The sequence below is a fragment of the Dysidea avara genome, chromosome 7 (genome assembly GCF_963678975.1).
Source record: "Dysidea avara chromosome 7, odDysAvar1.4, whole genome shotgun sequence".
Lineage (NCBI taxonomy): Eukaryota > Metazoa > Porifera > Demospongiae > Dictyoceratida > Dysideidae > Dysidea > Dysidea avara.
In genome coordinates this window covers 1,123,156-1,138,710 of record NC_089278.1, presented here as the reverse complement: position 1 = coordinate 1,138,710, position 15,555 = coordinate 1,123,156, and the positions used below count along the sequence as shown (strand labels likewise).

Here is a 15,555-nt window from a genome sequence, read left to right as displayed (position 1 = left end):
AGCATTACCTGAATTTCAGCAGATGACCTTTTCAACATATAAGAACCATAATACTTACAAAGTTCTAGTGGGTATATCTCCTGGAGGGGCTATTACTTTTGTGTCCAGGTTGTATCCTGGCTCCATCAGTGATCAAATGTTAACTAGGAAAAGTGGTTTAATAGAGTTACTTTAGAAGGGAGATTCAGTAATGGCAGACCAAGGTTTCAATATACAAGATGATTTAACTCCACTTGGTGTAAAAGTGAACATTCCGCCATTTTTGAAGGGTAAGAAGCAGCTTGAACCAAATGAATTAGTTGAAACTCGCCGCATAGCCTCATTAAGAATTCATGTTGAACGTGCCATGGAAAGAATTAAGAATTACCATATATTTGACAGAACTCTACCGTCATCCTTAACTGATGTAGCAGAGGAAACATTTTACGTATGTACAGTAATGTGTGCCACCTTTATGTATGTAGTCATATGTATGCATGTGTGAATGTATCCCCTACTATGAGACAGACAGACTAGTTTTGTCAAAGGTATTGCACAAAGGGTATTGAGCTTAAGTAATACTTAAAATATTTCTTCATAATAGTAATAATAATAATATGCCTGCGTATTCCATGTTTACAGTATGTGTGATGATTTATAAAATGGTGACGGTATTTCAGGTAACATATAAGCTTCATAAAAGCTGTCAAGTTCAGTTATGCTACATTTACACCACTCAGGATCCAGCCAAATTCTTTCAACTGCAATCCCTTTTGTAGTATAAACAACAAAATCACACCAACTGTACTTATCCATTCCGACAAATAATTTCAGCTGTACCTGATGGTAGTACTGATGACTCCTCTTTAGGTGAAAGCCATCGTCATAGTAACAGTAAAAACTGGGATCTTCACAAGCCTTGATAGGTGTCAGATCTTTTTTAGAAAAGGGGCATTTAAATTCTGCTATGCCTTCTGGAATATCAGAATAAAGATCTGTCATGCATGCATCAGGTGAAGCCCCTAGCCATCCCATATCAGGATGGATAATAAAGCCACACTTTCTAATAGCCAATTCCTTTTTCCCATGACTTTTAGCATATTATAAATATTCCTGACTAGCCCTATATATGCTCGTTGTCATTGCCCCACTGGATAGGCATAGGAAGAAGTTCAAAGTGATGTGGATACAAGACTACTTTTAACAAAGCTGTAGTCATCTCATTTTGACAAAGAATCCTGCCACACAGTGAAGCAGTGATTCTTCTTGTTCTCACTGTGTACCATAGTTGTGACTGTGCTTGGCCTCTAGTGTTCTGTTCAATTTTTTCCCTTTGCTCTACATCAATGTTAAGATCAATTCTTGAGAATGCTGGAAGGAGTGATAATATTATGTTTAGCACATCATGCATAGTCTTTTCCTCCTCTGAAATACAGAGAGTTGATGCAATTTCTATCTCAGAAAACACAGGTGGTACAAAGTTAGAAGGTTGTAGAAAGTCATTTGAAGCCATTTCAGAAGGTAACACAGATGTCTGAGGTGCTTCATTAATTGATGCAGGAGATAACAATGCTTATGGAATTAAGACCTGTTGTGACACTAGTGCATGTTGGGAAATTTTACTGCTCTCTTCTGGAAGTACAACTGACTCACTAGTAGAACAGGTCAGAGCATATGTGTGATCATGCAAAGCAATGCTTATTGGAGCAATGAGCAGTTGTAAAAATGCATGACTGTGATTTGACTGCAACAGTGAAACTCGTAAGTGCTCCAACAACAACTGATTGTTTACCTTGACAGATGGTGGCCGAGGATCATAGTCTACAATGTGCTGTTTGTTGTCAGACATTTGCATAATTTATTTTTTCCGTTTAGAGAAACTATTCACAGGGATCTGTTCAACCTTTTTTGGTTTAGATGTGTGCCAAGCTTGCAGTTTATCAGTGCTAGTTGCAAAATGTGGCATTTTACCAGAAGTGCAAAATTCTACAAGAGCATAGCACAGGGCACCAATGGTTTTATTAGAGGAAACGTTGTGTATCACTACCAGACAGCGATTTTTTGCATAAGAGGGCTACTAAGCGCCAGGTTACTGATAGACACAGGCGGGCGGATACAAGTAGCAATGCATCAATTCTATAGGTAGTAAGACTCGGTGTTGAGTACTGAACTGAGTACGATTTGTACTTCACGGTAGTTCATAGCTGCACCTCACTGCAACACAAGGTCAGCTTTCTTTCCCTTTGTAGATGCATTTCTACACGATAGCCATCGCTTGAGTTCTGGTATTTTCAAAGAGCTAGGATCTCTCCCACCTAGGGCAGCTCCAGGAATGTCTTTCTCATCAAGAATCACAGCATCGGGTTCTTCCGCCAGGGCCGTAAAGGAGGTAACGCTCGAGGTAACATATTTGCCTTAGTAACCTAACGTTCTAAATGATGCCCTGCCCCCTGTGCCGTATTTATCATTTACCTAATTACTTGTTATGAAAACGTGCCATTGTAATATAGCAAATAAGAAAGTATTCTGGTCAATGAGAAAAAGTGCAAAGCTCCATGATCCCTAACTACCGTTCTGTATATGCCTGTTATATGTAAGCAGAAGGTAACATTGTTGTAACTATGTTACTATGAACAGACAAGTAATGAAAAAGTTGAACTAGTCTACAAGCGTTTTGTGGCAGTTGAGTAATGTAAGAACTATTAATTATGTAGTTTACTAAAGGTTTCAAGGAATAAGCTAAGTCATCGAGTAATTATTTCATGGTAACTGTAATGAGGGTGCTATCTATATTCAAAAATGTGCTGAAACACTTGTTGAATATCCTATAACATTATTTCTCCCTTTCAACTGACTTGTAAGCTGGCAGGGATAACTTCTTGTGGCATAATGATTACATGAGCATTAATTTATTCTGAACTCAGCCTGAGGTTTTATATAAGATGGCATCACTTTACCTCATCCACATCAATTGCTTTGATGAAAGTGGCCTGCTCTTTTCCCACTTTCCCAGGATACATCTCAATGTACATTTAGTTGTATTCTGCATAAGCAGAAATTTTGGTGAGCAGAATATTTGGCATTTGCTGAGCAGAATATTTGGCATTTGCTTAATAATTTGTATTTGGCTGGTGATGACAAAATGCATGTCTAATAAAGTAAAGTCCCACATGGCCAAAAGCTAGTTATATTATTTACAAAGATTTATAGAAACTTACCTTGTTGCCTACGTACTGGCCCACGTACTGGAGAGGCTATTTCATGTGAAATGGAGGGTGGAAATTTATTCAATGTGTAGCAGCCATCTGAATAGGAAACAAAGTGATTGGTCAGTGCAAGGTCTCCACTGTGTGTATCTTTGCTTCCTTCCTGCAAATATTAGACCTTCACCTGATATTCAATGCAGATAATAGTAGACTAGATACAGCACCTAGCTCCTTGCTTTGCTTGATCTCAATCGGTAAAGTAATACAAATATGGCTAAATTTTAATTTGGCTAATTTTGTAAGCATCTGCCAAATTGGCAATTTTAATTCCATGCCAAAATTTCTGCTCATACTGTACATGGCAAATGTATCCTCTGGAATTCCTTTGAACTCTGAGGTGTGAAGGTGTTACATTTCAGAGTATATGTTGCATTGGACTGATACCTAAGAAAGCACTTTTTAAAAAAAAGACAATTTTGCTACAGGAGACGTTTATCTAAAATGTATAGCCTGTATGGGATAAATTAAGAAGTTTCATTTCATATCAGATCAAATGTTAACAAGTCTCTTCTAGGTATTTAAGGCAACTCAACTGGTACTACCAAGAATTATAATGTACTCTTGGTACTACAAGTGAGCCAAATTCAATCCCTCATTTCCATTCATGAGTTGTTAAACTGTCTTGACCTATTAGCTCAACGCATACTACTAAAACACTTCACCTCAGCTGTACTAACCTTTTCTTTTGAACATCTTTGTTGACAAACATATTGTCTTCAGTTTCAGCCAGTAGCTTTGGATATTACTGATGGAATCTAGTTGATAAGTGATACTGTTGAACTTTGACCTAGCCTCATTACGAAAACAGGAGTGACGGGGTTTGGCTGTACTTGTGTCCAATATAGTAACTGTTGGTACTAGCTCCACTGATACCTGAAATGAGATATATGTAGGCTGTGACAACAGCATCCATTACCTAATAGTAGTCACATTGTTATGTACTACACACAAATATACTTACGCATGCACATTACATACATGTACGTGCTACACACACACACACACGCACGCACGCACGCACGCACACACACACCACACGGTGACATCACACACACAGTGACATCACACACACAGTACACACATTTGCTTTCATGATGTTTCCTGTGGGCTCATGGACAATTACCAATTTCATCACATCCAGCAAGAGTAGTAACTGGTACAACCTGGTCGCATGTCTCCTGTATATGTTAACACAAGTAAAATATGGGTCCAAAATGAACAGCCTAATTATTAGTGATGCACCGATACTGATACACTAGTATTGGTATCGGCCCTATTTTGGTGGTATCGGACTGGTATTGGTAAAGCTATAAATGTCCGATACTAATCGATACTTTGTATGATGTCACCTAATTGCTTTTCAAGATGGCGACATACGTAGCGTGTTAAATGAAGTTAAGCAAAAGCTGATATAAGTGGCCATGAATTCTTTTAAAGAAGCCAGCCATTAACATTATTAGTATGTGGAAACAGCAGTAAGCCACGAAATAAGACTCATTGAAGCCATAAATGATTGTTGTCCTCATGATTGGTGGCCACAAAACCAGGAACTACAGTTTATGAAATTTGCTAAAATGTGTATAGTCAGCTAGTCTATCAACTACTATTGGAACTACTAGCTGTTTTTGTGAGTAATGCCTTGGTGTGGCAAAGTATCGGTATCGGTCATTTCCATCTAAAATGTACTCAGTATCGGATCAGTAGTGAAAATGTGGTATCGGTGCATCACTACTAATTAAACCAACTGACTAAACAAGTAAAAGTTTTAAAAAACACACTAGGAATGTTATAGGGATCACTAGGGGATTAATATTTAAAAATGAAATAAGAATTTGTATGTTATATGAAACAAAATACATTAGTGGTGTTCACACTTGAACCGCTTTCATCAAGTTGGTTTAATCCGAACTGTTTTCAAACCGCTTCACATTCTTCACGCGTTCACACCAGCAAAAAGATAAACTACTTTCAAACAGAAAGTGCTTATAATAATTACTTGTCTAATAGTTTAGCGACTTTAGCGGATGGAGTTGTTAATTTTGGCAAATGCTTTCTAGTTAAGAATGCATTGGAAAGCAGCGAAGAGTCTAGAAGTTTAAAACAAAAGGAACTAGCCAGGAAGAAGCGTGTTTCACACTACCTGAGACAAAGGCGAACGAAACTAATCAGGTACAGAACATGCCACGACTGAGTCCCTAGTGAGATAATACTTAGACATTTAGTTTATAGCTGAGTAAAGTGGATTATTTCAAAGCGGTTTGAGGTGGTTCAAATCACATCAGAAGGTGAGTTGAAAATAACTAGTTTATAATAAAGCACTTTTAAGTGCAAACGAATTAAACTGGTTTGTAACCGGTTTGAAAGCGGTTTATAGCGACAGTGCGAACACCCCTATTGACTAGACATATTAAAAATTCAATCAGAATCACTGAAAAAACCTATGAAGTAAGAAGGGATTGTTGGAGTAAACTGACAAGGACCGTGGTTACATCTTTTTGTAAATCCCAAATCCCTACTCCATGGTATTGTTAGCTGAAGAAAATTTTATAGCTGACTTATAACAAGGATGTGTGGGTTTGTTTGATGTAACCATGATCCTTGTTGATTTACTCCAGCATCCCCTTCTTGTTTCATAGGTTTTTCCAGTGATCTCTACTAGTGTTCCCCAATAATCAGATTGGTATCAAATAAGAGGAATTTTGGTATCAATCGGTATCAGTTATTTTGGTATTTTGTTACCGATTACTCGCCACTTGTGCCAATCATCATCATCATCATAACTGTCATCATAAATGCTATGCTAGCAAAACTTGGGGTATAACAGAATGGAAATAGCATTGAGCATTATTCTAGCATAAAAGGTACGTTTGTTAAACATTGAGCAACTGCTACTTACTATGTTTACATATTAAAGATCAAAATACTCTAATAGAACAGTCACTGCACAATAAGATCTCAATAGAGCAGTCACATATAGCTAACTTGAGAGGTGTGTAAATTATATGGCAATTATCGGTATTGATGAAATTTACTCCTAGGCATTGGTATTGGATCGGTATTGGTGGAACACTAATCTCTTTTCCTTATTGTAAAATCTTTTATTAAGTCTAGATCGTGTATGTTTTCTAAATCCAGTAATGATTAATTGCTAGACAACTTGTGGCTGTGACTGCTCTATTAGGGTATCTCAATCTCACTGTTGAGCTATACACAATATGTTAAAAGAATGTGGTTTAATTAATTATCCCTTTAGGGACTAGCATCGTACATGTACATCCAAGTGTATAGGCAGTAAACAAAGGGCTATATCTTCACAGTAATTAAAGCTACAGGCTTTAAACAAAGGCCATTTTGTTCGTCATTAGTGGGCAATTCAATTGGTATACAATGATAAAGCATAAACTAAGCTAGTTAGAAATAGCCTTGTAATTAAGACAATATTGCATTTACACAACAAACTAACCTTGTAGAAATTGCCTTGTATCTTCCTGAATGGATTTAATGATTCAACATTCATAGTGTTCCTTAATTACAGCTGAATATTTTGATATACAAGATCACAAGATGAGACGTTTTTTGGACGAGCATTATTTTAAAACTGTATTACGAAGAATGATCATCACCGTTCATAAAAAATCACCCTTTTACTCAAAAATGGTACATTCTACATACTATTTAAAGTTAGAGGTAGTATCGTTGAAATTATCGTCTTAAAAACGGCCGAAAATTCTTTCAAATGCAGATTTGCCTTACGTCACGCTCAATTGTGCTACAATGCTCTAATAAAGCTTAGGATAATATCCGTTAACCACAGAGTAGCTGGTCCAAACCGTATATTCAAAGGATATTTCATTTAAGAGATATATGTGTTTAACACATGCGTGTAACAAGGGCCACTATAGTGGCGTTCGCATTTAACAGAACACTTTTTAAATTAACTTAGGGGCCAATAGGTTAATTAATTAATTAATTAAAAAGTTTGTAGCATTAGAAAAACTCCAGGAAGTAGCAAAACCAGTCTAATAAATTATAGTAAAAAATTGTCTATCAATAACAAACAGTACTATCAAGGGAAAGACGGAATAAATTAGGTTAGTAAAAGTTATATGATGTTATATCGTTTAATGCAAACCACAAGAGAATAGGTGGTCCCTACATGAAGTAACAGGAGCCCAAATTTGTATGTCAAAACATGTATTTTCATACAATAACTTTCGTTTTTAAGAACAAAGCCACTATAGTGGTGTTAGGGGCCAAAGGGATAATTATTAAATAATAAAATGCATAATTTTCATAAAACTTGCAGGTTCTCAGGGTAGGCACTGTATAAATTTCTGTGGTCCTTAAAGGGTTATATAATTATTAATGGTGTGTCTTGTTCACTACTGATTACAGCGAGGTCGAGGTGGTCACCCAGTTCTAATCACAGCATAGCAGTGTGTTCAAGGGTGTGGTCCTACGTGATCATTGTACAAGTGCAACTACACGTATCTGCTCCTTCTTAAGCTCTAATAATTTTGAAGTATCTAACTATACAATATGGAAAATCAATGCCTCAGTGTGGCTTCCTTGTATGAAGAAGACAACCACACAATTGGAATGTCAAAGCATAGAAGGCAGATACTTGTTGTAACCAGAAAAGACACATGCTACCCTGCAGTTTGTTATCGTGACATAAAATGGTGGTTGTGCGCTGCTCTGGGCTTAAGACTGTCACAGTGTGGTCAGACAGGCCAGCAGGTAGACCAAAATTCAAGTTTTTGAAAATTCTATACCTGGCTTTTTGTAGTTTTTAGCTAACAAGTGATTGTCAAAACAACAACAGCAGCTACCACATAGAGTAACAGGATTTCAGTTGGGTCACAAATATGATGTCATATGCATTTGACAAGTACAATTTAACAGCATACTTCAAAATCCTTATTAAAGAGCACTACACTAAATGTAAAACCCTGGGGAAAAATAATTGAACTATGTGTAAATCATCAAAACTTTTCTCCCATTAACATTAAGGTAACAGTACCTTTTTTTCGCTTCAGTAAAGTAGTATTGGACATTAATTGGAAACTCATTCAATAATCGATTCCTGTTTGCTGGCAGCTGGATACACTCGTACAGTTTTCTAGGCAACCGCTGTATGTATAATGGTGATATAACAAATCAGTCACCATGGTGATGTATGTACCTGTTGTACAACGCCCACCAGGATGATGACCAAGGAGAGAGGTAAGTTGTTCATGATTGTGTTCCACTTGATCGTATGATCAGCATGATCAACTTGATGTACTGCTGACAACCAAGGAAACGTCACTGGTGACAATGCCTCATCATTGCCAGGGGAATCCCCATGCTTCAGCATCCATAGGAACAAATGTAAATGATGTAATCTTTGGTATCTTGATGTAACCTACCACAGAAAGAAACACACTAAAGTGTATGACAACAATATATGTAATGAATGTATCAACACCACTTTGTACTGTTACAAGCAATCAAACTTCATGATCAACATGTGTGGCAAGAAGTTTCAATCACAGAAAACATGAGTTGTTGCTGATAACATGTGAGAATTCAATAAGTAGCCCAGTGTCAAGGACAAGGTGTAGTTTAAGGCTACCTAATGTTGCCACATATGCTTGTATTGTGATCCCACGAAAGTTATATGCACCTTAAAGATTAAAATTACCACTACCTGAACAAAACTATATTAGAGCAGACATTTCGTTACCCGTTAAAACATTGTCAAGTATGATATGCAGTTTGTGTGTGTGAAGTCTCTAGTAATAACACTATGATAACGGAACATGCTTAGATAAACAAAAAAATTTGGTTGGAATACGTACAATCATTATTTTAAGCTCTGAGAGCAAACCTTCTATGTTAAGGTGTCCTGTACAGCAGACTTTACTGGCTAAACTGGGACAGGTGTTCACATAACAGAAGTTCCACTATACCATACAAACACATTGTGTCCACATGTACATACACTACAAACACACCGGCATAAACACATATTTATCATCACTAGTAAAATCAACTGGTACTTCAACAGTAGGTTGACTCTCCACCGCTTTTAGTGCTTTCTCTGCTTTGTTCTTTTCCCGTTGAATTCTCTCCTTCTCCTTCTTCTACACTCACCACCACAAAGTGAACAGTCAGCTACAATCACCACAACTTACTGTAATCCCTGAAAACTTCACTTCAATTTCTTGGATCACATCGGATACCTGAGACTCTGTGGCAGAGTTGTCATAGTATATGCTCTGTTGACGTGTCTGCAATATTATGATAATATTATGAGTGTGTGGAGATGAAGAACATACAATATTATTCTCTGACTGAGTCATTTCTACGGTCCTTGTTTGTATCATCCCTTTCTTACATAGAGATGACAACAATCTAAAAGTGATGGACGTATGTCGATTAGGTGGTCACCATACGCACACACACACACATGCACACTCACACAAGGTCTGGGTGACACTCAGAATTAGAATCATGGCTCTAAACTGAATGTTTACAAGTTTGAAGAATAGGGACATGCCGATTATGCTGGCATAATAATGAGCATAATAGATGCCTGAAATAATTGAGCATAATGCTAGCATAATAGGAAGAACACTTGTACATTACCATAAATTCTTGCTTGTCAAAATACATATCACAGAAAAAAGATTGTTATACTCTAATAGAACAGTCAGAGCATAATCAGACAGCTGACTGTTCTATTAGAGTATATTGATCTTTTCTGTGACATGCATTTTGACAAGCAAGGATTTAGAGTCTGTGCTTCAGCAACTTGCTGTTTTCCCATAAAGTACAAATTTACTAGAAAAACAGGGGAACTGAGGTATAAATATTGAGCTTTAATTTGGGTATAATAGGCAAAATGTTGAGCAGTGCAGCATAGCATAATAGGTAAAAAATAATGAGCATAATCGGCGGGTCCCTACTGAAGAAACAGCAGCAACAAAGCCACTAACAGCAGACTCCATTACTATCCCAAGCTTCTATTAGAGACCAGGCATTTATAGTCCAAATTTGCTGATCCTCTTGACAGGCGTTTATTCAAATGTGATTTTTATACAAGGCAATACAGAACATACTATACAGAACATACTTACCTATGAAAAGTTTTCCTATCAAGTCTCGCTAAACCTTTCTCACCCTCAGATGCTAACATGCCCTACCACAGCTGATCAATACAGACACTTCATGTACTGTAGCTCACTTTGTATATTACTACATCACTGGGAACAACCACTTGTTTCTTCACATAATCCAGAATATAGTTGATACGTTTCATCTTCTTCAAAGTAATCACTGAAGTTGTGAGGAAATTACAACAGGTCTTATTAATTAGGTGGTCTTATTAATGAGGTCATGAAGTATACCTTAACTATGTTTGGGACCTATTTGACATGGTCACTATAATGAGGTGGTCTTACATGGTCACTATAATGAGGTGGTCTTATTAATGAGGTCATGAAGTACACCTTAGCTATGTTTGGAACCTACTTGACATGGTCACTATAATGAAGTGGTCTTATTAATGAGGTGTTACTGCAGTTTACACACTCTCCCTTGCTGTCATTGTGTCATACCTCTATTATCAAAGGATTGGTCAGATTTCACATCAGTTGTCATGTCAACCGGCATTGATACAACAGAACTGCTTCTACTACTGGGACCATCCTCGTCATGATGACTGACATTATTAAGAATACTTTCTACTTCTTCATCTGCTATGCTAGTATCAGCTGTTTCCGTGGCATCGTCCAGAAGGGAGCTGGTATCCTGAATGGACAGGTTCTGTAACGGTTGAGTAAACTTTTCACATTCTGTTTTGAGGTTTTGAACGACAGTGTTTTGGTTGGCATGGCGTTTGGACACATACCTAAAGGGTGTATACATCAACCTAGTAACCACGTTGATGCAGATATACAATGTAGGTATATAACTTTTAAGCTTGGCAGCAAATGAACACAGTGACAACACTTTATAACAGAAACTTCAAGACCCAGGAATTTGTGGCATTGCAAGAGTCCATAAACTCCATAAGGAAACCCGATAGAAGCATTTTTCCTTTTTTTGAAGTAAAAATGATGGAACCAGACTTTTCTTCTTTATTAAATGATTGTCCTTATTAGAAAATCCTTAATGCAAAGAGATAGATTTATTCCTTTAATTAAGTTTCACTGTAAAAAATACAAGTTCAATTAAAGAAATAAAAAGCAGGGTAACAAGGGAGGTCACCTACACATGTAGAAATGTCTTACTGCAGCTGTGAGGACCATTCTCAGTAGCTAAAATGTCAGCTAGATCTTCGTCAGAATAAGCTGGGTAGGTTCACAGGTCTTCCTTGGATTTCTCTGTTTTTGGATGTCTTTATAGCTAGCTGTGGATTTAAATTTTTTTAAAGAGTAATTAAAACTGTTTATTTTGCTACATTTTTTATCTGTAATATTAATCGTATGCAAGCTTAAACACGGCATTTTAGACTTATTACAAATCATTTTAGACTTATTACAAATCATTTTAGACAAATGCTTCCTCGCTACAATTCTAGTGCATTTTTACTAAGAGCCTAAATAATCAAAAGCTTGTGTACTTGTTTTAGCTAATTATTATTCAGCACTTGCACTATCGAGCTTGGGTCAGATGCAGCAGTGCAAATAAGTGCCAACCCGAGTTCAATAACCCAAGTTGAAAACACTCTGGCTAACACGGGATAGTGTGAACAGGATGTATGAAGACAGTTTCCGTAATGCCTCCATGGCTTCCACATACATTTTGTATTGATTTTAGTTCTTTTGTGTGTGATATGATTGGTCATTTTAATGCCACCCATCTAATATGAAACAAGCAAATATTCTATCAAGTTTAGTGCTTGTACAAAAAGTGAACGATCCTTTCACTTAGATGCTCTCATATACCATATCATATTTTCTGCTCGCTACTAAGTTTACACCTTCAAAAGTTTCCTGCCATAACTAACACACTCACTTCATTTTCCTGACACTATCATCATCTAACATAACAGATGTGACACAGCTGCTATTATTCAAATTTTTCAACATCAATCTTTTCTTCCGGTAGTCAAGTCCTTGAATAGATCGTAGAAATTCCTGTAAAATACAGATCTATACAATATGTTGATTAGTATTTGGCTTACAGCTTGAATCATTCCAGAGGGTCCTGCACGGTCTAAAAGTCGATAGGCTTGCATGCTTAATGGCAGCTCTCCCACAAAATGGTACTTGTCTTCAGCTTCACCCACTACAAGAATATCATCAAAATGAAATTAATATTTTTTCTTATTTATTTTTGTTTACAGCAGCCCTAATGGCACTCCTTTCCACTTTACATCTCTAAAGAAGTAAACTATAAATGAAATTGAGCAAGTTCTAATTAACCAACCACTAAATTGTGTAAAGATCATTTTTATTATTATTATTATTATTATTTGTAGTGTACATACAGCCAACTCAACTGTAGGTGCATACCTGGTCTCCTACGTGTACATGCATGTCTGTCCAGTAGCCATGTGAGCAAAAGTATTAATAATATTATTAACTCTTGGTTTAGTCTACATGTAAAGTGACTGCATTCTATGAGACTAGTTTTCACATAAGTCATTTTACTCATGTCTATTAACTTCCATTCAAATACCAATTGCAAAATTATAAATAAATCAATTGTAGCTGGTAGATCAAATACTGTTATATCAAAGACAAGCTCAGGGACAATTGTTCATAATTCATACAGTGTACCTATTGCAGGTATAACTTCCATAAATTCCCATTAATCTTTGAATAGTGCAATGCAAAATGTGATGTTACCTGATTCATCAAGATCCATTTCTTCCCCACTGAGCATCCGAAGTTTGTCAGCAGTCTCAACTTCAACTTTGTCATGAAAAGGTTTGATCAACTTAATAATTGCAGGTTTGTCCTTGGATGCCTTCACAACTTCAACACATGCCTTATCCAGTAGGGTCCGCTTTGCATTGTTAAACCGTTTAACTGATTTCTACAAACAAAATACACTGAATAGATTATTGTAACATTTTCTATCCCAGCAACAAAGTTGAATGCTTGCATAGAAGGAATAAGAATTTCTGGAATTTAAACTCTGTTGGAAGCTCAGATAAATAGCAATCTAGGAAAGTACCTAAGAAGCAGTCAGGGATCAACCCTTTACATTCTGAAACTATGTCCAAGAGAAATTCTTTGCAGATGACTAAACCAAATCTCGTACAATTACAAGGTAAAAGTTTTTGTATCTTTACTACCAGCAAGGAACTCCTGTTACCAAGAAATTTAGTTCTTAATATTGTGAAGTCTTGCCATGAGGATCTTTTTGGTACCAAAAAACATGTCAAATAGACTATGAAAAAATAAATTCTTCACAATATCCAGTCACACAACATTTTGGATTACTTTGAGGAAACTTTACTGTTATAAAGAGGTTGTCCTCACAAGTTATACTGGTCTTAACAGGGGCTTGTCATAATAGACAGTCACGTATGGTACCATTACAATAACTTACCACTCTATCCACAACTTCTGAAACAGGTAAGGTGTTATCAGGTGCCTCTGATAACATAGCACATATTTGTGCTGGCAAGCTGGCAGTCGGGGTGGGCAGCTGACTGGTATAGGCAGCATATCTTGTTAGAAATATTAGGTGACCACCAGAAGCTACCTTAACAATTACAGCATTAGCAGAAGTCAACACTGCTACATGATGGAAAGTGCTCCGAGCATCGATCTTGAAAAACTTGTTTGTGATGTCAGTGCGAAATATTCCCTTCTCCCGGCACCTTCCCACCAACTCCAGTACACAATACTGAACTTCATTTATGCTGTACAGTGGGTCACAGGAGGGACTCAACAGAGCTCTAGTTCTGATCTCCTGGACTGCAACTAACACCAGTTTATTATCAGCATATCTATAGTGGCAATACAGTGGTGCATCTTAACTTTAACGTAATGATGTGTACCTACCAATGACAATACAGTGATGAGTCATTAATAGACTATGATCTCAATTGTGAAGCGATCTTATTAATGAGGTCATGAAATGCATCTTAGCTATGTTTGGGACCTACTTGACATGGTGACTATAATGAGATGGTCTTATTAATGAGGTCATGAAGTACACCTTGGCTATGTTTGGGACCTACTTGACATGGTCACTATAATGAGGTGGTCTTATTAATGAGGTCATGAAGTACACCTTAGCTATGTTTGGGACCTACTTGACATGGTCACTATAATGAGGTGGTCTTATTAATGAGGTCATGAAGTACATCTTAGCTATGTTTGGGACCTACTTGACATGGTCACTATAATGAGGTGGTCTTATTAATGAGGTCATGAAGTACACCTTAGCTATGTTTGGAACCTACTTGACATGGTCACTATAATGAGGTGGTCTTATTAATGAGGTCATGAAGTACATCTTAGCTATGTTTGGGACCTACTTGACATGGTCACTATAATGAGGTGTGCTAAACAAAACAGATGATTATCCAAAGCCTAGTAGTCTAGCATGGTCAGAGTGTATGTATTTTCAGTGCTGGGCTTGTAGTGTATACATAATCACCACATCATCTAAACATTTTCTCTGATACATTTATTGCTTAGAGAGACCGGTGTAACTCTGCATCTCTAAGCAACACTGGGTAGCATTAAGTCCTTGACTAAAGGGAGCTACTGGCATTTACTACTGAAAGCTATCTATATGCCTATGCTAAACAAAGACATGGCCTGTCCATGTAAAACAACACACACAACAAATCTTACATACCTTTCTGTGACCTCACTTAGCTTGCTGTTACTGGTATCACTAAGAATAGTACTAGTGACATCTTTTCGTACGTCATAATCCCAGCAGGATCCCTTCAACTCTGGCTCATTGACTAGCCGGTACTTGCAAGTAAAGACGCTATTACTTTCTTGCAATTGTCGAGGACTGTTCAATTCAAAGAAGTTAACGTAACCTGACGACGAGGAATACAATAGTGACCAAACGTAACACTTGACTTGTTCGCTAATCACTAGTGGAAAAGCGTTTGGATAATTTCTCTTGGTTAAATGAGACCATAGTTCTTCAAGGGTGCAACCTGCAATGGTGTGCTTTAATTAAAACCAAGTCATTGTGTACTAACCATCTAATCCCGACAGTGCTATTTCGTCGATAACTGTCTCGAAAATATCCATTCTACCCTTACCATAGATAATATATACCTCTGGACATGACTAGCCAAAAACTGCTTGTTAACGGGCAGGTCGTTCTGCTGAGG

At 37.1% G+C, this 15,555-nt stretch overlaps 1 protein-coding gene across 1 annotated transcript in view; it reads right to left on the bottom strand.

Annotated features, from left to right (window-relative positions):
- The window catches only part of LOC136260170 (general transcription factor 3C polypeptide 1-like), a 26,957-nt gene extending 11,402 nt beyond the window's left edge, over nucleotides 1-15,555 (bottom strand). Inside the window, exons 1-16 of the mRNA XM_066053801.1 lie at nucleotides 15,421-15,555; nucleotides 15,060-15,375; nucleotides 13,797-14,199; nucleotides 13,088-13,277; nucleotides 12,421-12,524; nucleotides 12,252-12,373; nucleotides 10,850-11,142; nucleotides 10,477-10,568; nucleotides 10,370-10,431; nucleotides 9,569-9,644; nucleotides 9,425-9,520; nucleotides 9,245-9,373; nucleotides 8,431-8,652; nucleotides 8,269-8,378; nucleotides 4,327-4,423; nucleotides 3,923-4,118 (exon numbers count right to left, since the gene is read on the bottom strand). Of these exons, the coding sequence (XP_065909873.1) occupies nucleotides 3,923-4,118; nucleotides 4,327-4,423; nucleotides 8,269-8,378; nucleotides 8,431-8,652; nucleotides 9,245-9,373; nucleotides 9,425-9,520; nucleotides 9,569-9,644; nucleotides 10,370-10,431; nucleotides 10,477-10,568; nucleotides 10,850-11,142; nucleotides 12,252-12,373; nucleotides 12,421-12,524; nucleotides 13,088-13,277; nucleotides 13,797-14,199; nucleotides 15,060-15,375; nucleotides 15,421-15,472 (2,560 nt within the window). The 5' untranslated portion in view covers nucleotides 15,473-15,555. The remainder of the gene's footprint in view (nucleotides 1-3,922; nucleotides 4,119-4,326; nucleotides 4,424-8,268; nucleotides 8,379-8,430; nucleotides 8,653-9,244; nucleotides 9,374-9,424; nucleotides 9,521-9,568; nucleotides 9,645-10,369; nucleotides 10,432-10,476; nucleotides 10,569-10,849; nucleotides 11,143-12,251; nucleotides 12,374-12,420; nucleotides 12,525-13,087; nucleotides 13,278-13,796; nucleotides 14,200-15,059; nucleotides 15,376-15,420) is intronic.